The sequence below is a fragment of the Eimeria necatrix genome, genomic scaffold, assembly GCF_000499385.1.
Source record: "Eimeria necatrix Houghton genomic scaffold, Enh_scaff297, whole genome shotgun sequence".
Lineage (NCBI taxonomy): Eukaryota > Apicomplexa > Conoidasida > Eucoccidiorida > Eimeriidae > Eimeria > Eimeria necatrix.
The window spans coordinates 12,501-32,500 of record NW_013653513.1 but is presented as its reverse complement, the minus strand read 5'-3'; the positions used below and the strand labels follow the sequence as shown (position 1 = coordinate 32,500).

Genomic DNA, 20,000 nt, shown 5'->3' with positions numbered 1-20,000 from the left:
GTGCTGCAGCCCTCCATAGCTAGCTGCTGCTGTTGCTGCTGCTGCTGTTGCTGTTGCTGCTGCTGTTGCAGTTGCTCTTGCTGCTGCTGCTGCTGCTGCTCAGAAGGCACTGAGCCACTCGACACGGGGCTCTTATCACTTCTGCTGCTGCTTATGCTGCTGCTGCTGCCAATGTGCTGCTGCTGCTGCTGCTTAGTGAGAGCTAGAGCTGTCCACGCGCAGACAAAAGCTTCTGCTGCAGCAGCAGAAAGAGCAGCTGATTTGTTGCTGCTCTTTTCTGCTGCTGCCTCAGCAGACGGCGAGGCAGCAGCAGCTGCGGAAGCACCTGCGGCTGCCTCAGCAAGTGGGATGGGCTGCAGCGACAACAGCAGATTGTCCATGGCGGGACTCTGCTGCTGCTGCTGTTCTGCTGCTGCTGCTGCTGCTGCTGCTCCTGCTCCTGCAGCAGGACCTACTATGTGAACTGCTGCAGCCAACAACTGAGGCACAGAAGCGTCGATAAGCTGCACACACACCGCAGAATAGTTGCTGCACCTTCACTCAGGAGCTGCAGCAGCGGCAGCAACGGGGAGGATGAAGCAGCAGCAGCAGCAGCAGCAGCAGCAACAGCAATACTGAGCCCAGCTGCAGCAGCTCAAACAGGCAAAAGAATCAGCTAGCATTGCAGCAGGCAGTCCAACGGCAACAACACTGGAAGCCATAGCAGCAGCACAAAAGCAGCAGTAGAAGCAGCATCAGCTGCAGCAGCAGCAGCAGCAACAGCAAACCTGCAGAGCAGAGGAGGGCAGCAGCAGCAGCTCCTTGATGTCCCTCGACGATGTGCCCTGCAGCTGCAGCAGCAAGCTGCTGCTGGTTTTGTTGCTCACACACAGCGCCGGGCGCATCCGCAGCATCAGCGGGCCCCTGCTGCTGCTGCTGCTGCTGCTGCTGCTGCTGCTGCTGCACTCAAAGCTGTCGACGTCCACACTGCCAGCGTAGCAGAAGAGGCAAGCAGTGCTCTGCTCCTGTTCTTGCTGCTGCTGTTGCTGCAGCTGCTGCTGCCGTTGCAGCTGCTGCTGCTGGTCGTGTTGCTGCTGCGGCTCCTCAGGGGGCGCCGAAGGAAGCATAACGAAACCCGCCCGAAACTGCTGCTGCTGCTGCTGCTGCCCTGGCTGCTGCTGCAGCCACCGCAGGAAGCTCTGCTGCCGTCTCGGATGCTGCTGCTCCTGCCCGTTAGCTGCCTGCAGCAGCAGCAGGGGCCCTGTGAGGCCCCCGAAGCTGCCAGGAGCAGCAGGAGCTACTGCTGCTGCTGCTGCTGCTGCTGCTGCATGACGAGCTTGAAGTGACAAGGACACAGACAAGGGAGCAGCAGCAGGCGGCAAGATTGCAGCAGCTGCAGCAGCAGACGGGCCCAGTTGACCCACAGCTGCTGCTGTTGCTGCCCAGTCGAAGTCCTGTTGTTCTTGCTGCTGTTGCTGCTGTTCTGCATGCTGCTGCTGCTTCTGCGTCTGCTGCTGCTGCTGCTGTAACAGCACCTGCTGCAACTGCACGCTGTTATCGCGAGCACTGCTAGTGTAAATGGAACCTAGTGTGTGCTGCATTTCTTGCTGCTGCTGCTGCTGCTGCTGCTGCTGCTGCTGCTGCTGGTCTTCACATGCACCTGCTGGGCCCTCTCGCTGCTGCAGCGCACTTTGGCCTTGCTGCAGCGGCAGCAGCTGCTGCTCCTGCTGTTGCTTCGGCAGCAGCAGCCTCAGCAGCATGTGTAATGATGGTACTTCTCTCTGGAAGCACAGGCCAAAGTCGCCATGCTGCTGCTGCTGCTGCTGCTGCTGCTGCTGCCGTTCCGCATGATGCTGCTGCTGCTCGCCTATATGGGTGCGAAATAGCAGTGGCAGCATTAGCTGCTGCTGCTGCAGAAGCAGCGGAGGGCAAATGAAGCAGCACACTTGCAGCGGCGTGCGGCTGCACACCCCAAACCACACTCTGTAGCTCACTCTGCTGCTGCTGCTGCTGCTGCTGCTGTTGCTGCTGCTGCCGCATCTCGGCAGCAAGACGACACAAGAGGTCCCTGAGGCTGCTGGCAGCAGCAGTGGCTCCCAGCGCACAGCAGCAGCTCCAGCAGCAGACGCAGCAGCAGCAGCAGCAGGAAATACAGGAGCCGACCAGCCGCCACCGCAAGCGAGAGCGAACCGCAGCGACATCCTTTCCTTGCTGCTGCTGCTGCTGCTGCTGCTGCTGGGGTAAGCTGGAGGGACACACCAGAAAGCTGCTTTTGCTGCACCTGGAGGCAGCAGCAGCGAGCCGCCAAAGGACCCCTGCTGCAGCAGCAGAGGAACAGGCAGCAGATTCGTCAGCAGCAAAGGCACGTGGGGGGGCACTTGCTGCAGTGCTGCTGCTTCAGGATGGGCTTTCTGCTGCTGCTGTTGCTGCTGCTGCTGCTGCTCTTGCTGCTGCTGCTGCTGCGGCAGGTCTTCTTCCTTGGCGAACGTAGCAGCAACTGCTTCTGCTGCTGCTACAGCGCGCCATAAACGCAGCGCATCCAGATGTACAGTCAGCTGCTGCTGCAGCAGCAAACCCACTGCAGCACCACCTGGCTCTAGCTTGGAGAGCGCAGGAACAAGAGAAACGAGTCCTGCTGCTGCTGCTGCTGCTGTTTCTGCTGCTGCTGCTACTGCTGCGTGCACAGCGACTGCAGGGCAGTGCAGCAGCTGCAGCGGCTGCAGAGTAGAGGGGTGCTGCACCCGGGCCCTTAGCTGCTGCAGGTTCAGCAGCAAAGCAACGCCCCCTGCAGCAGCAAGACCAGCAGCAGCAGCAGGGTCAGCAGCAGCAGCAGCACTTGCGACTGCAGCTACAGGAGCCACATGCTGCAGCGACAGGTGCAGAGACTCTGCTGCTGCTTCCATTGCAGGGGCCTCGAGACCCAAAGCGTCAAACGGATACAGCCCTGCTGCTGCAGCAGCTGCTGCAGGCGCTGCTGCTGCTGCTGCTGCTGCTGCTGCAGCATGCGCGAAAGTAGCACAGAAACCGTTACACTGTAGCGACACCCTCCACTGCCGCAGCGCAGCGGGCAGCACTGGGAAGGCAGCCAGCAGCAGCAGTTGCTGCTGCTGCTGCTGCTGCTGTTGCTGCTGCTGCTGCTGCCGTGGGTGCTGCAAGGTGACCCTGAAGCGCCGCGCAAGCAAATTGCTGCTGCTCCGCCTTGGGCGGCCAAAATGGGCCCCACGAAATTTCCGCTGCAGCTCGTCGTACGCCTCTACACGCTGCACTGCCCATCCCTGCTGCTGCTGCTGCTGCTGCTGTTGCTGCTGCTGCTGCTGCTGCTGCTGCTGCTCGAGCTCCTGAGGGTCGTGGGGGTCGGCCTGCACTGCAGCAGCCACCAGACAGGCAGGTCTGGGCAGGCAAAGGAGCACCTGTAGCAGCTCCTGCGGCTCCTGCTGCTCAGCTGCTGCTGCTGCAGTAGCTGCTGCTGCAGGGAGGCTGCGGAAGACTGCATGCATGCAGTCGAGTGCAGCAGCAGCAGCAGCAGCCTCTGCTTCTTCGTCACTGCAGAAATTGCTGGGAACTGCAGCAACGCGCAGCTGCAGGCAGGCGCAGCCAGACCTCCCGTGACCTTCTCTCGCTGCTGCTGTTGGTGGTGGTGGTGTTGCTGCTGCTGCTGCTGCTGCTGCTGCTGCTGAGCCAGGCTGCTGCAGAGGAAGCTTGAAAGGAAGCAGCTGCCAGTCTGCGGGCTCTGCAGCCGTTGCTGTTGCTGCGGCTTTTGCTGCTGCTGCTTCTGGCGCAGCAGCAGCGCCGGTCTCTTTTTCCATGGGCACGGAAGCAGCAGTTGCAGTGCCAACAGCAGCAGCAGCAGCAGCAGCAGCCATGTCTCTCACCCCAGCGATGGTCTGCAGCAGCAGCTGCAGCTTCCAAGGAGACAGACGCAGCAGCACGGGAGACACCTGAAACTCAGCAGCTCCTTCGGTGTATGAAGCAGCAGCAGCAGCAGCAGGAGCAGCAGCAGCGCCACCATCAGCCACTACGGCCGCAGTTGTCGCTGCTGTTGCTGCTTCTGTTGTTGCTGTTGCTGCTGCTGCTGCTGCTGCTGCTGCTGCTGCTTGCCCACTAACTGGTGAGGCCTGATGAAGGCTTAGGCCCGCTGAGATGTACAGTCGCCGCAGGCAAGTGCATGCAAGCTGGGCAGCAGCTGCTGCTGCTGCACCCTCCCCAGCAGCAGCAACGGGCAGATATCCCGTTGCTGCTGCTGCTGCTGCTGCTGCTGCTGCCAGAGCCTTGTTGTGGTGTATAGACACCGTGCCACTCAGCCGCACTGGCGGCAGCAGCGGCAGGTGCTGCAGCGGTGCTGCTGCAGCCCAGCAGCAAAGCGACACGGCAGCAGCAATAACGTCTACGGTGCGCGAGCTGCTGCTGCCTGCTGCTGCTGCTGCAGCAGCAGCAGATGGCTTGCACATATACGCAGCGAATGAGTGCTGCCGTCGCTGCAGCTCGCAAAGCTCTACGGCGTGATGCTGCTGCTGCTGCTGCTCCTCCTGCTGCTGCTGCTCTTCCTGCTGCTGCTGCACTTGCTGCGTCTTTTCCACCTGGCGCTGCTGTTGCTGCTGCTCCTGTGGAGGCCAAATGACTGCAGCCCCCTGGTGCAGCAGCAGCCGCAAAGCCCTGAGATCGCTGCTGCTGCTGCCTTCTGCCGCATGCAGCAGCAGGAAATCTACGAAGAGCTTGTCCACCTGCTGCTGGCACTGCTGTCTTTGCTGCTGCTGCTGCTGCTCCGGTCTTTGCTGCTGCTGCTTTGAGTGCTCTTGCTGTATTGCCTTGCCCACATCTATTGGTTCGAAAGCTCGCTGCAGCAGCAGCAAAGTGCGACTCTTGGATAGCTGCAGCAGCTGCTGCTGCGCTGCATGCGGGTGCAGCACGAGGGCCACGCTGTTGAGGCAAACTGTCCGCTGAGCTGCCGCTGCTGCTGCTGCTGTTGCTGCTGCTGCTGCTGCTGCTGTTGCTGTCTCTGGGCCAGGAGCTAGTGTCCACGTCACCTCAATGCCGCATGACATCTGCTGCTGCTGCTGCTGCTGCTGCTGTTGCTTCCTTTGCTTCTTCTTTGTCGCACTTGCTGCTGCTGCTGCTGGGTGTACAGACACCAGAGCAGATCTGCCGAGCTGCAGCACAAGAGTCTGCAAGGAAAATCGTGTGCTGCAGCTTCTGCAATTGCTGCTTCTGCTGCTGCTGCTGCTGCTGCTTTGCTGCAGCTGCAGCCCCACAGCTCTCAGAGCGATTGGTGCGCAGTCATCAATGGCAGCAGCAGCAGAAGCAGCAGCAGCAGCAACAGGAAGCTGCACTCCATTGCGCAGCAGCAAACGACGCATGCAAATTCGGTCAGCTGCCACTCGCTGCAGCAACTGAGCCAAAGGCTCCCTTTTCTCGTGTTCTGCTGCTGCTGCAGCTTGTGTGTCCGCTGCAGAGCTGTCTGCACCTGCTGCTGCTGCTGCTGCTGCTGTTGCTGCTGGCCTTCTGCCTGAGCGTCTGCTGCTCCTACATAGACCGCAGCTGCTGCTGCGGCTGTGGCTGCTGCTGCTGCAGCTGCTGCTGCTGCAGGCTGTTGACACGGCGTCTCCACACCACAGCAAATCAACAGGGGCTGCAGCAGCGCCCTCCTTGTATCCTGCTGCTGCTGCTGGTGCTGCAGCAACTGCTGCTGTTGCTGCTGCACAGGGAGAGGCCACCAGCACTTCAAGTGCATCTGCTTGCAGAAGCAGTTCCTGCTGCTGCTCTTGTCGTTGCAGCTGCTGCATGTGCTGCTGCTGCTCATGCTGCTGAAGCTGTTGTGCCTGCTGCTGCTGCTCCTGCTGCTGCTGCTGCTGCTGCACATCGCCTTCAAGCACAATGGTAGAAGCAATATCACTGCTGTCAGGTACGGAAACAGCGCATGCTGCTGCAGCTTCTGCTGCTGCTGCTACTGCTGCAGCATGCCTCCGGATCTGATGCAGCAGCTGCAGCAAAAGCAGCAGCACTGCCTGGTCGCTGAGGTCCACGTACACTGCAGAGGCATGCGCATGCAAACGGCAGCCAAGGGGGAGACTTCGAGAGACCTGCAAAAGTTGCTGCTGCTGCTGCTGCTGCTGCTGCTGCTGCTGCTGCTGCTGCTGCTCGCACTGCAGCGGCCTGTGGGTCCCACAAGCAAACTCTCCTAAGACGTGGCTGCACCTGCCGCAAGCGTCGCAGCAGCAAGACCGCAGCAACGCAGTGCAGCAGCAGCACTCTTCGAGCCTGCTGCTGCTGCTGCTGCTGCTGCTGCTGCTCTTCTCTGACTTGTGAATGCGAAGACTGACGGGGTGTATGAATAGCCGATCACCGCAGCTAAAGAGTGTTTCTGCTGCTCCTGTTTCTGCTGCTGCTGCTGCCGCTGGAGCTGAAGCAGCAGCACTGACGTTTGCCAGCAGCAGCAGCTCCTGCTGCTGGACCATGTGACCGTCTTGCTGCTGCTGCTGCTGCTGCTGCTGATGGTACGCACGGAGGGAAACAACAGATGCAAAAAAGTCCGCCACCGTGACCACCAGGCTTCCTGCTGCTGCCTCTGGGTTCGCTGCTGCTGCTGCTGCTGCTTCCTCGTTTCCTGCTGCTGCAGAAGAAACAGGCAAGTGAAGAGCCAAATTGCCACAGCGGACTTCCCAGCTGCTGCGTTGCAGCAGCGGCAGCTCCGCGTGTGTTTCAGCTGCTGCAGCTGCTGCAGCTGTTGCAACAACGCCAGCAGCAGCAGCAGCAGCAGCAGCAGCGGCAGCCGCGGCTCCCGCTGTCTGGAGCTGCAGCCTCTGCCTCAGGAGCTCCACAGAAAGTACCTTGACAGCATCCAGTCCTGGAGGTGCCACAGCAGCAGCAGCAGCGGCAGCAGCAGCAGCGGCTGCTGCAAAAGAGCCCAGGATTGAGCAGACTGCAGCAGCAGCAACTGCAGGCAGCTGCAACGTTACTGGCAGCAGCACAACTCCCCACGTGGTTTGCTGCAGGACCGCTTCTCCATCGAGGAGACACCAACTGGAAGCATGTCTGTCTTGCTGCTGCTGCTGCTGTTGCTGCTGCTGCTGCTGCTGCTGCGGGCACTTGTGAATCGCCGCAAGGCCTTTCCTCCGTTCAGCAGAAACAGCAAGCCACCAGCTGCTGGAGCAGGTGCTGCTTTCAGTGCTGCTGCTGCTGCTGCTGCTGCTGCTGCTGCTGCTCACAGCAGACGCAGACGCAGCAGAAACAATAGGCAAGGAAGTGCTGCTGAACTGAGGGGCCGTCACTTCTTCTTCTGCATGCAGCAGCAGCGCCCCAGCTGCCGCTGCTGCATCTTTCGTGACAGCAGCAGCAGCAGCGGCGTCTGCTGCTGCAGCGAACACGCCGAAGACTTGCCGGTGGGCATGCTGCTGTAGCAGCAGCAGCAGCTGCTGCTGCTGCGGCTGCTGCTGCTGCTGCTGCTGCGGCTGCAACAGTGCAGCGTACGGACGACTCAAAAGCAAGCGCCAGCCACTGAGCAGCGCGGGCATGTAGCTGCTGCTGCTGCTGCTGCTGCTGCTGCTGCTGAAGGACTTTGGGGGCTTGTAGAGCTCCAGCTGTGCCCTGCCAAGTCCCAGAGTCAAGCCCCATGGCTGCTGCTGCTGCTGCTGCTGCAGCTGTTGAGACACTAGCAACTGCACAGCGAAAACGCTGGTTGCCTCCACCCCGATCTGCTGCCACAAAGTGGTGCTGTTTCTGCTGCTGCTGCTGCTGCTGCTGCTGCTGCTGCTGCTGCTGCTTCCGTGGTAGCTCCTGTCTCCAGCTACGGCGCACTGGCCCGTGCTGCCGCTGCACGTACTTTGCTGCTGCTGCTGCTGCTGCTGCTCCTCCGTAATGCCCGCAAGTGTCCATTTGCTGCGCAGCTGCTGCCACCAAAGCAGGAGGCTAGCAGCATCTGCTTCTGCTGCATGCAGCAGCAGCTCCTTCTCCCAGTGCAGCACTACCCGCAGCGTCGTCGCTGTGGCAGCAGCAGGCGCTGCTGCTGCTGCTGCTGCTGCTGCTGCTGCTGCTGCAGCTGCCTCCTCACGAGAACTGCTGCGATCTGATGACCAGCAGCAGCTCAGAGTGCTCAGCTGCACTAGCAGCGGCCCAATTTCAGCGCGTTGCTGCCAGCACTCTGGCTGCTGCTGTTGGTGGTTGTCTGGCTGCTGCTGCTGCTGCTGCTGCTGCTGCTGCTGCTGCTGCTGCTCTTCTTGCCCTCGCTGCTGCTGCAGCAGGGGTTGGCGCCCCCACACGCGGAGGGCCCCACAGCGCAGCAAGCGTCCTTCCCAGATGATGCTCGGCAGCAGCAGACACAGCAGCTTGCTGTCATCAACTGCTGCTGCTGTTGCTGCTGCTGTTGCTTCTGCTGCTGCTGCGCCGCCGGGAGACCTGCAGAGGCACAGCAGCAACTCAGGCAGCTGGCAGTCAGCTACGGGGTTCAGCAGCAGCAAGGGCCACAGCCTGCTCGCCGCTGCTGCTGCTGCTGCTGCTGCAGTCGTTCCGCGTCTGCTGCTGCCGGTGCTGCTGCTGCTGCTGCTGTTCCTGCTAGCGTAGCGCCCAAGTCGGCTCCGGGGGCTCTCGTTTGCTTGGGTGGAGAGAGCTGCTGCTGCTGGGCTCGTTGCAGCAGCAGCAGCAGCAGCAGCAGCCACTGCTGCTGAGGCAGCAGCACCTGCGGCTGCAACCGCGGCAGCTTCCTGCTGCAGCGTGCTGCTGCAGCTAAGCAGCAGGGCAACAACCTCCGGGTGCAGCAACAGGCAGTTGCAGCTGTTGCTGCTGCTGCTGCTGCTGCTGCTGCGGACTCGAAAAAACAAAAGGGGCTGCTGCAGTGATGCTCCAGAAGCCGCCTCGGCCCGCAGCAGCTGCAGCTGGCGGCAGCGCCGCGCTGCAGCAGAGTCCCTGTCTGCTGCTGCAGCACCTTGCGTCACTTGCTGCAGCAGCTGCTGCTGCAGCGGCAAAAACGACCGGAAAGGGGGCGGCGGCAGCAAAAACAGCAGACCTTCGTGGAGACCAAAAGAAGCGAAGCTTGTTGCGAGGGGACTGCTGCTGCTGCTGCTGCTGCTGCTGCTGCTGCTGTAGTGGGGGCGTTGCTGCTGCGAGGCATGCCTCACAACGAACCGCATGCACAGCAGCACCAGAGGCTCCTTCGCCGTTGTGTCTTGCTGCTGAATAGTGTTTAAGCGCTGCCGCTGCTGCTGCTGCTGCTGCTGCTGCTGCTGCTGCTGCTGCTGGTGCTGCTGCTGGTGCTGCTGCTGTTGTTGGGGCGTTGGCGGCAGAGGCAAACGCAGCGAAGAAGTTCTGTTTCTGCTGCCCCGAATTAGCGCCTCAGCAGCAGCTGCTGCTGCACCTGCTGCTGCTGCTGGAGAAGCGTATTGCTGCAGCAGCAGCTCCTGCGGCTGATGTGCTGCAGCAAAGAGAGACACTTCGCGGGGCCCCGGCAGCAGCAGCAGCGTCGCGCTGCCGCTGCTGACGGAGGCGTATAGCTCAAAGAAGAGCAGCAGCGAGTCGCTGCTGCTGCTGCTGCTGCTGCTGCTGCTGCTTCTGCCTCCGTTGAAGACGGGCCGCACATCTGGAGCGAAGGCGCCTCGTATCCTGCTGCTGCTGCTGCCGCTGTTCCTGCTGCTGCTCCGGCTGCTGTTGCTGCTGCTGCTGCCGACGGCTGTGCTGCTTCCTTCATATGTGGCACAGCGGATGCTGCAGCAAGCCCCTTTGAGCAGCACCCGCAGACAGCCCAGAGAATCGCCTGTAACAGAAGTTGCTGCTGCTGCTGCTGCTGCTGCTGCTGCTGCTGCCATTTCTGCTGCTTCGAACGAAGCATCAACAGACGGGGCAGCAGCAGCCGCAGCAAGACCAACTGATATTCCGAAGCAACCAGCGCAGCTGCAGCGGCTGCACGAAGCGCAGGCAGCTTCTACTGCTTCTGCTTCTGCTGCTGCTGCTGCTGCTGCTTCTGCTGCTGCTGATGTCGTTGCTGTTGCTGCTGACGCTGCACTTTCGATAGCAAGTAGTGGCGGGACTGCTGGAGCCGTGTCCTTGCCGTTGGTTTGCTGCTTCGGCGTGTGCTGCTGCAGATAACGCTCCTGCTGCTGCTGCTGCTGCTGCTGCTGCTGCGGGTCCTGCTGCTGCTGCACTTCCGGACTTAGTTGCTGGCAGGTGAGGCGCAGCAGCTCAACGTACACGCCAAGTGCATGCGCGACGAGGCTGCGAGTTGCTGCTGCTGCAACAGCAACATCTGCTGCTGCTGCTCCAATCGCCAGACACCGCAGCTCTCCAGCGGCCCTATAGGCTGAGGTGTACACGCAGCACTGAGGTGTCATGCTGCTGCTGCTGCTGCTGCTGCTGCTGCTGCTGCTTGTGCGGGCGTCAGCATAGACATGGGGCTGCAGCTGCAGGGCCGCGACTGGACCGTTTGCTGCTGCTGTAGTGGCTTGCTGTGCTGTTGCAGTAGCAGCAGCAGCAGCAGCAGCAGCGAAGCTGCTGTCGAAGTCTTCCTGCATGACCTCAGCCTCCAACCCTTCCAGCAAAAGCAGTACCCTGGACTGCGCAGCAGCAGCAGCAGCTCCCGCAACAGCAGGTTCGCTTGTTGCTGCTGCTGCTGCTCGCTGCTGCTGCAGATGCTCATACTGCAGCAGCGACAGCTGCAGTAGCCCCACCGTGACAGAAGAGCTGGTGCATCTGTGCACTTGCTGCTGCCTGCGGCGCTGCTTTGGGTGTGCTGCTGCTGCTGCTGCTGCTGCTGCTGCTGCTGCACCAGGTGGCTTCACTCCTGTCGCAGCAGCAGCAGCGGGAGATGCAGCAGCAGCAGCAGCGTCGCTGCATGCAGCAAAGGCAATGTGCAGCACGGGGATGAAGCAAAGACACTGACACAGCAGCAGCGGCAGCAGCTCCCTCTCAACCACTTCGGGCAATGAGCTGCGGCTGATCCTGATAAAGCGCACACCCCAAGACCCTAAACCCTGAACCCTAAACCCTAAACCCTAAACCCTAAACCCTAAACCCTAAACCCTAAACCCTAAGCGTTAAACCCTGCAAGCTGTACTACGAGGTCTCCAGCTAGCAGGTTTTGTCGCGAGGAACACGGGGCTCATTTGGTCAAGAAGGGTTTAGGGTTTAGGGTTTAGGGTTTTGGCACTGCAATTCTCACTTGACAGATCGCAGCGCGAAATGCAGCCAGTGAAAACTTGGACGCCCTGCTGCTGCTGCTGCTGCTGCTGCTGCTGCTGCTGCTGCTAAGCGACCATGCCACCTCTCTTGCTGCGGCAGGCTGCTGCTGCTCCCACAAGGCAGCTGCAGCAAGAGCTGCACATCAACGTGAGGCACGGAAACAACAAAATGAATTTCCTGGCGAGCACTAGCAGCAGCAGCAGCAGCCGGCCTTGCTGCTGCTGCTGCTGCTGCTGCGTCTGCATCAGCCCTGCGCCGGCGGCCTTTTGGCTGTTGCTGCTGCTGCTGCTGCTTCCTAACGTTGAGGTCGCGGCTGTCCATGGAATACAGCAGCTGCGGGTAGGGCCTGCTGCTGGCTTTGCTGCTGCTGCTGCTCATGCTGCGCCAAAGAGAGCTGCGGCTGCTGCTGCAGCTGCTGCTGCAGCTGCTGCTGCAGCTGCTGCTGCGCTGGCTCCCTGAGGGGCTGAGAGCCAGCTCTGTCAGTGATTGTTGCTGCTGCTGCAGCTGCTGTTGTTGCCGCTGCTGCTCATCAGCAAGCCCGTCCAAAGAATCCACATCCATCTGCAGCTGCCGCTCTTGCTGCTGCTGCTGCTGCTGTGGTAGCAGCAGAAAGCGGCGAAGCTCGTGCAGCAAAGTCGGCGTAAGGTTGACGCAGAGGGGCCCCACAAGGACACTGGCTCGGTAGCCTGATGCCCCTGCTGCTGCTGCTGCTGCTGCTGCTGCCCCTGCCGTGTCTGCTGTACCCGCAGCAGCAGCAGCAGCAGCACCACCGCCTCCAGCTGTAGCAGCTGCAGCAGCAGGTAGGGCCAAAACCCCAAACTGCAGCGCTGCTCCTCTGGCCGGCGAACTGCCAAGGTCAGCACTTTCGCTGCTGCTGCTGCTGCTGCTGCTGCTGCTGCTGTTTTCCGGTGCTTTGGCTGCGTCTGTTGTCTCTGTGGGGGCTGATGCAGCAGCAGCAGCAGCAGCCGCTGTGGCTGCTGCAACAGCAGCAGTTGACGTTGCTGCTGCAGCAGCAGAAGCGCTGCCAGCAGTGAGACAGATGAATCCTTCCTCTTCTAGCAGCTGCTGCTCCTTCGACAGCAGCGCTTGCTGCTGCTGTCGCTGCTGCTGCTGCTGCTGCTGCCGCTGCTGCTGCCGTAGGTATTGGCCTGCTGCTGTTGCGTCTCGAGCCCACGCGTACAGGAAGTGTACATACACCTCAGAGACGCCAAGAGCAGCAGGAGGCTTCGACAGCACCAAACGGCCACCCTCAACCCCAAATGCGAAAAATGGCCTGCTGCTGCTGCTGCTGCTGCTGCTGCTGCTGCTGCTGCTGTCTTTGCAGTCTGAAGCGGGCAGCAGCAGACTCTGCTGCCGAAGTCTGTTTTGTACTGCTGCTGCTGCTGCTGCTGCTTCTGGAGGAGCTACAAGGGTTACAGAAAGGCACGGAAGGTGTACAGACACCATAGCGTAGGCAAGTGCGCCTCGCAGCAGCGGCTGCTGCTGCTGCTGCTGCTGCAGCAAATCTTGCAGCAGAGCCTCCTCCTCGAGCTCCGCATCGCCAGATATCTGCCTGCTATTGCTGCTGCTGCTGCGGCTGCTCGTCTTGCTGCTGCTTCTACTGTAGCTGCTGCTTTTGCTGCTGTTGCGGCTGTGTCTGCTTGTCCTCCTGCTCATGATGCTGCTGCGCCTGCTGCTGCGGCTGCTGGGCCTGCTGCTGCGGACGCTGCTGCTGCTGCTGCTGCTGACGGAGCTCCGAGAGCGGCTGCGCGCCTTGCTGCTGCTGCCTTCGTTTTGGCTGCAGGCCCATTCAGGAGATACTGCATGCTTCTGCTGCTGCTGCTGCTGCTGCCGCTGCTGCTGCCAGCTAGCTGTGCCATTAGCTTTGGTCTCTCCTGCTGCTGCTGCTGCAGCTGATAAGGATAATGCTGATGCAGTCCTCGTTGCTGCCTTTGCCCCTTCTCTGTGCTCCCCTTCTTGCTGGCTCTGTTGCTGCTGCTGCTGCTGCTGCTGCTGCTGCTGTTCATCTTCTGTGTCTTCTTCAGAAGAGTCTCCAAGTAATGCATCCACCGCCCACTTCAGCCAACGCCCGGCTCTGCCGCTGCTGCTGCTGCTGCTGCTGCTGCTGCTGCTGCCGTTGCTGCGCGGCGGTGCTGCTGCAGTCACCTGGGGCAGCCGCCGCCAGGCCTCGCTCTGCAAGGCAAGTCGAGCCTGGTGCTGCTTCTGCTGCTGCTGTTGTTGTTGCTGCTGTTGCTGCTGCTCTTGTTCCAGGTGGCCCTGCTGCTGCTGCTGCTGCTGATCTGACTGCTGCTGCTCTTCCTGCTGCAGCGAAGGCCTACTTGAAAATTCTTGGGCATCGATGCTGGAATCCTTATCCTGCAGTTGTTGCTGCTCTTGCTGCTGCTCTTGCTGCTGCTCTTGCTGCTGCTCTTGCTGCTGCTCTTGTTGCTGCTCTTGCTGCTGCTCCTGCTGCTGCTCTTGCTGCTGCTCTTGCTGCTGCTGCTGTTCGTGAGATCCTTCCTCTGCAAGTACAGCCGGACTCTCAAGGACACCAGAAAGTTTGTCGCTTTGCTGCTGCTGCTGCTGCAGTTCCTGCTGCGGCTCCCCTTGGTGCTCGTCCTGCTGCTGCTGTTGCTGCTGCTGCTGTTGCTGTTGCTGCTCTGGAGGCAGTGGCGGGGGCTTCTGAAAGAGAATTGAGCGCAGCGCCTGCAGCTGTTTGCTGCTGAGTCGGAGGTGCAGCGGCTGCAGCAGCACATCAAGGCAGAATCTGTCAGTTGCTGCTGCTGCCTGCTGCTGCTGCTGCTGCTGCAAAGGGATAGAGAAGCGAATGCTGCAGGCCCACCGTCGCAGCAGCGGCTGCTCGAAGTTATTTTGTCGCTGCTGCTGCTGCTGCGCGTCCTGAGTGTCTGCTGCAGCTCCTGCAGCAACTGCAGCAACAGCAGCAGCGGCTGCTGCTTCTGGGTCCAAAGACAAGGGTTTGCTTCCGTCAGCTTTTCGATCTAGGGCTTGAAGCGGCGTGCCCTCTGCTGCTGTCTGCTCTGCTGCTGTTGTTGCTGTTGCTGCTGCTGCTGCAGCGTCTGCTGCTTCTGCCGCGCTTTCAGCCTCCAGATTCTCTGCTGCTGCTGATGCTGCTTCAGCAGCATCGCTTGCTGCTGCAGCAGCGCCGCTTGCTGCTGCAGCAGCACTGCTTGCTGCTGCAGCAGCACCGCTTGCTGATGCAGCAGCATCGCTTGCCGATGCAGCAGCACCACTTGCTGCTGCTGCAGCACTGCTTGCTGATGCAGCAGCACCGCTTGCTGCTGCTGCAGCCTCCGAAGCAGCTACGGGATCTTCTGCAGCTGAATCAGTTTGGCCGTCGCCGTCCTGTGCAGCAGCTGCTGCAGCAGAACCCGACAGCTGCAGGCTGCTGCAGCCGCTGCTTAAAGAAAAGGCTGAAGTTTTGCTGCCAGCGCGGGCTCGCCACCTCATTTGCTGCTGTTGCTGCTGCTGCTGCTGCTGCTGCTGCTCTGTATCAATACAAACGGTCAAGTCCGTCAATATGCACTCCCTCTGCAGCGCGTGCTGCTGCTGCTGCAGCTGCAGCAGTTCTGAAAAGTGGTGCGGGTGGTGTCTGCTGCTGCTGTCCGCATGCAGCAGCCCCTGCTGCTGCTGCTGCTGCGGCGGCAGCCGCACAACTAAAGAAGATAAAGCCACTGACACAGAATGAGGCCCGTGCAGCAGCTTAATATTTGAGTTTGTGATTTGCAGCTCAATGCTCAGCAGCAGCGGCAGCAGCAGCGACGAGCCCCACTGCCGGCCTTCCGCTGCTGCGCTGCTGCTGCTGCTGCTGCTGCTGCTGCTGCTGCTGCTCGCGTCGCGGCGCTGAGGAGCACCCGCTGCAGCAGAAGCCGCTGCAGCGGCATCGCTGTCCCCGCTACCAGCTGCTGCAGCAGCACCAGCAGCAGCAGCAGCTGCTGCTGCGGTGGATGAAGAGGTTCTTGGAGTGTCTGGGGCAGCAGCAGCGGCTGCTGCTGTCCTTGCAGCTGCTGCTGCTGCTGCTGATGCAGCTGTAGCAGCGGTTCGGTCGGCCGTGGAAGCTGCGCTGCTGGTGCTGCTGCTGCTGCTGCTGCTGCTGTTGCTTCTCTTGTTGCTGCGAGGGGACTCCTCTGCCAGAGAGGCCGTGCTGTCGGTGCTGCTGAGTCCCGCTGCAGCGCGCCCCGCGCCGCTGCTGCTGTTCTTGCTGCTGCTGCTGCTGCTGCTGCTGCTGTGTCTCTGCAGCACAATATTAAGAAAGTGAAGAGACAGCAGCAGCGTCGGCTGCCGCCCCCAGCAAACCGAAGCCCTCAGCTCCTTCGCAGAGCCCTCCACAAGCCTGAGCACACAAACCCTAAACCCTAAACCCTAAACCCTAAACCCTAAACCCTAAACCCTAAACCCCAAGTCCGGTTTGTTCTTCGTCGGTTTTCTCTGCCCGGCGCAGAAGCGCAGCGCAGCAAGCAGCCACAGTCTTAGCGCCAGCAGCAGCAGCAGGTGCTGCTGCTGCAAGCGCTGCTCAGCGCTCAGGGCCGAGGGTTTAGGGTTTAGGGTTTAGGGTTTAGGGTTTAGGGTTACTGCAGGTCCTGCAGCCCCAAGAGGCGCTGCACTGCGTCTTTCCTCAGCTTCACATCCGAAACCACCAAAGCCCCCCGCCACAGCGAAACATGTTCTGCGCTGCAGTCTTCTAGCAAGCTGCTGCAGTGCTGCAGCAGCAGCCGCTGCAGCAGCCCCTCCAGCATCCTTCGCTGCTGCTGCTGCTGCTGCTGCTGCTGCTGCTGCTGCTGCTGCTGCTGCTGCTAGGGCAGCGCACACGGCGCAGGAGACGGCGAACGGCTGGAGCGGCAGCAGCAGCTGCTGATGCGGCTGCAGCTGCAGCAACAGCGGCAGCTGCTGCTGCTGCAGGGGCAGCAACAGCGACGGCAGCTGCTGCTGCTGCTGCGGCAGCAACGGCAGCAGCAGCTGCTGCTGCTGCAGCTGCAGAGGTTGCGGCCGCTGCTCAAACGCAGAAGATGGACCTGCCTGCTTTCAGACTGCAGACCTTCTGCTGCTGCTAATTGTGTTGCTGCTGTTGCTGCTGGTTATGCTGCTGCTGCTGCTGATTTCAGTGCTGCTGCTGCTGCTGCTGCTGCTGACTGTGCTGCTACCGCTCCTGCTGCTCAACGAAGCGTATAACAGCAAAGTGCAAGGCAAGCAAGACATCACAGCCGCTTTTGCTTTGCTGTTGTTGCTGCCGCTGCTGCTGCCTCTGCTGCTGCTGCTGCTGCTGCTGCTGCTGCTGCTGCTGTTGCAGCTAAAATCGACAGAGTCAAGCAGCAGCGAACATCCTAGGGGCGCATAAAAGGCTTCTGAATCTCGTGCTTCTCCCGTGTCTGCTGCTGCTCTTTTTGTTTCTGCTGCTGCTGCTGCTGCACCTGCTGCGCGTGAGTTGCTGTCGCCAGCCCTGCTGCAACTGTTGCTGTTGCTGCTGCTGCTGCTGCTGCTGCTGCTGGTGCCTGGCTCAAAGCTGGAAGCAAACTGATGCTCGTGGGTCTGTGTGCAGAAACGCCTCGCAAAGAAAGGCAAAGAAGAGGCAGCAAGGAGAAGCAGCAGCAGCAAGACTGCTGCCCCAAGGCAGCAGCAGCAGCAGCAGCAGCAGCAGCACGGACACCAGCAGAAGCACAGGCCGCCCGCCGACTACGTGCGAAAGTAGAGCAACATAAATCCGTCTGCGTGCAGCTCTTGCTGCTGCTGCTGCTGCTGCAGCTTCTGCTGCTCCTCCTGGTGCTGCTGCTCCTGCTGCTGCTGCTCCTGCTGCTGCTGCTCCTGCTGCTGCTGCTCCTGCTGCTGCTCGTGCCGCTCGCCCAGTGCCTCCAGGGCCGAAGACTTCCAATTCATATCTCACCGCGTCTAAGATTTCCGCGTCCTCAGCTGCTGCTGCTGCTGCTGCTGCTGCTGCTGTTGCTGCTGCTGCTGCTGCTGCGAGGTCTGCTGCAGAAGAAGTGCTTGATCCAATGAACAAATCTGCTTCACCTTGGCTGCTGCTGCTGCCCCTCTTGCTGCTGGCAGTGCTTCTGGCGTTGGCAGCGCTCGGCGTAGCGCCAGGGCCACTGCTGTTGGTGCTGCCCCTGCTGCTGCTGCTTGTGCTGCTGCTGCTGCTGCTGCTGTCGTTGCTGCTGCTGCTGCTGCTGTGGTGGTGCTGACACCTCCTTCTGAATGCCATAGGCACGACGAAGCAGTGAACAGCGGCTGCGTTTGTTGCTGCTGCTCTTGCTGTCGCTGCTGCTGCTGCTGCCGTTGCCGCTGCTGCTGCTGCTGCCGTTGCAGTAAGATCGAGGCCACCCCTGGTGTTTCACAAGCCCTCTATGTCACGACTCCTGCTGCTGCTGTGTGTGATGCTGCTGCTGCTGCTGTTTCTGCTTTTGCTGCTGCTGACGACGCCGGTCTTGCGGCTAGGTTCGAAGGGGTTTGTCAACATTAGCTGCAACGGCAGCAGCAGCAGCAACTCGAGAGCAGCAGCAGAACGGCCGCCAAAACCAAATAATTCGACTCCAGAAATTAGAAACACTTCATCATTTTCAGTTAATTTTTTGCTGCTGCGCCTCCTGCGGCTGCTGCATTGAGATCGGCGAGCTGTCGGCAGCGCCCCCCAGCATGCGCTGCTGCTGCTGCTGCTGCTGCTGCTGCTGCTGTTTCTGCCGCGACTCTCGCTAGAAAAGTGTTACGGAACATAATGCTGCAAATCAGGACATTTCCTCACTTTATAGAATCTGCTTTTGCTGCTGCTGCTGTAGTCGTAGCCACTGTGCTTGCTGCAGAAGCCGTTGCTGCAGTTGCTGTTGATGCAGTTGCTGCTGGGATATTACTGTTGCTGCTGCTGCGATCTCTCCTACTTAGAGTTACAATTTATTCAGCTTTTAATGTTACGCATTCTGCAATTTACTTGCTGCTGCTGCAGCCTCTGCAGCTGGTCTAGTTGCTGCTGCAGCAGGCGTAAATGCTGCTGCAGACACTGCAGCAGCGGCTGCGGCTGCGCAGGTTCTGCTGCTCTGGTGTTCTTGTCTTTTGTTCTCCGGCGCACATTTAGAGATAAACTGTTTGTTTTGTGGCTTAGTTATGTTTAACTGCCGAGCCTCGCTGCTGCTGCTGCTGCTGCTGCTGCTGCTGCAGCAACAGCAGCAACAGCAGCAAGCCAGCTACGGGCTTGGCAGCAAACAGAAAGATGCAGAAATGAACACAAGGAGGCAGGAGCAGACATAAACAGCAGCAGCAGCAGCAGCAGCAGCGCATGCCAGGCAAAAACAGCAGCTGCTGCTGCAGGTGGGGAGGGTCTGCTGCTGCTGCTGCGAGCGCCTGCTGCTGCTGCTGCAGAGCATCTGCTGCTGCTACAGAATGCCCACTGCTGCTGCAAGACACCTGCTGCTGCTGCTGCAGAGCGCCTGCTGCTGCTGCTGCAGAGCGCCTGCTGCTGCTGCTGCTGCTACGAAGGGACAGAAGACACGAAGACAAGGCTTTGCTGCCTTGGAGGCCTTTGTGGAACATTTTGCTTCCAAATTAATTTCTAATTCCTTCCTTTTTGCTGCTGCTCGCCTGTTCTCCTGCTTGCTGCAGCAGCAGAAGGGCTGCTCCTTGCTGCTGCTGCTGCTGTTGCTGCTGCAATGCTGGGCCTGCGCTGCAGCGCAGCAAGCAGCGTAGCCACTTGTGCTGCAGTTTGCTGCTGCACGTGGCGCTCTTTAGGGTCTGTTGTCTCCCGAATCATCACATCAAGGTGCTGCTGCTGCTGCAGCAGCTGCTGCTGCAGCAGCGAGCGCAGCAGCTGCCGCATGGAGGGGCGCAGAGCCAGCAGCGTCGCCAGCTGCAGGGCCTGCAGCAAAAGCAGCAGCAGCCTCCAAGCGCAGCCTCAGAAGCCCTAGGGTTTAGGGTTTAGGGTTTAGGGTTTAGGGTTTAGGGTTTAGGGTTTAGGGTTTACCATGTTGAGGTTCGCGGGTTCCTGTTCGAGCAGGCAAGCAGCAGCGACGAGGTGCACGAGCGACTGCGGCAGCTCTCCATCCGCTTCACTCTGCTGCTGCTGCTGCTGCTGCTGCTGCTGCTGCTGCTGCTGCTGCTGGCAGCGGGGCGGCGCTGCTTCTGTGGGCATGCAGCAGCAGCAGAGGCAGCTCAAAGCCAGCAGCCGTTCTGCTGCATAGGCGCAGGCGGGGGGTGGGGGGGGCCCCCTGCCAGCAGCAAAAAGGGCCCCCTGGATTTCTGCCTGCAGCAGCAGCAAGCCACAGCTTTGGCCTTGCCCAATAGCTGGCACTTGTGGCTGGCTAGCTGGCTGGCTAGCTAGCTGGCTAGCTGGCTGGCTAGCTGGCTAGCTAGCTGGGTAGATAGATAGATAGATAGCTGGCAAGCTAGCTAGCTGGCTAGCTGGCCAGCTAGCTATGTATATGGATATATGTACATATAGACGGATGGATTGATAGCTCGCTAGCTAGCCTGGTAGATAAATAAGGAGATAGGAAGCTGGCTGGCTAGCTAGCTGCGGCAGCTTGTTCGCTAGCTAGCTAGCTAGCTGGCTAGCTACTTAGCTAGACGGCTAGCTATCCTGCTGCGTGGGTCGTTCTGTAGCTCTTTGGCTGTCTGTAGGCTACAAGGGCTCTACGGCTAGCTAGCTAGCTAGCTAGCTGCTTAGCTAGCTTCCTCTGCGGTGAAAGGCCTCCCCGTTGGACAGCCCCTTGGCTAGCTAGCCAGCTAGCTAGCAAGCCAACGGGTTAGCTAGCCAGCTCCCTGCAGGTGCTGCGTTGGACCCCACAATGACGGCTGCGCGGCCCGCTAGCTAGCCAGCTAGCTACCTAGTCAGCTACGTAGTCAGCTAGCTAGCTAGCTAGCTAGCTAGCTAGCTACCAAGGCTG

The 20,000-nt window shown here is 60.5% G+C and overlaps 1 protein-coding gene across 1 annotated transcript in view; it reads right to left on the bottom strand.

Moving 5' to 3' along the window:
• ENH_00040260 (hypothetical protein, conserved) overlaps window positions 1-10,472 on the bottom strand; it is a gene marked incomplete at both ends in the record, with an annotated part of 15,950 nt that extends 5,478 nt beyond the window's left edge. Inside the window, 2 exons of the mRNA XM_013580734.1 lie at window positions 1-534; window positions 817-10,472. The exon at window positions 1-534 is cut by the window's left edge and continues 2,120 nt beyond it. Of these exons, the coding sequence (XP_013436188.1) occupies window positions 1-534; window positions 817-10,472 (10,190 nt within the window). The remainder of the gene's footprint in view (window positions 535-816) is intronic.
• Between the last annotated feature and the right edge of the window lie 9,528 nt (window positions 10,473-20,000).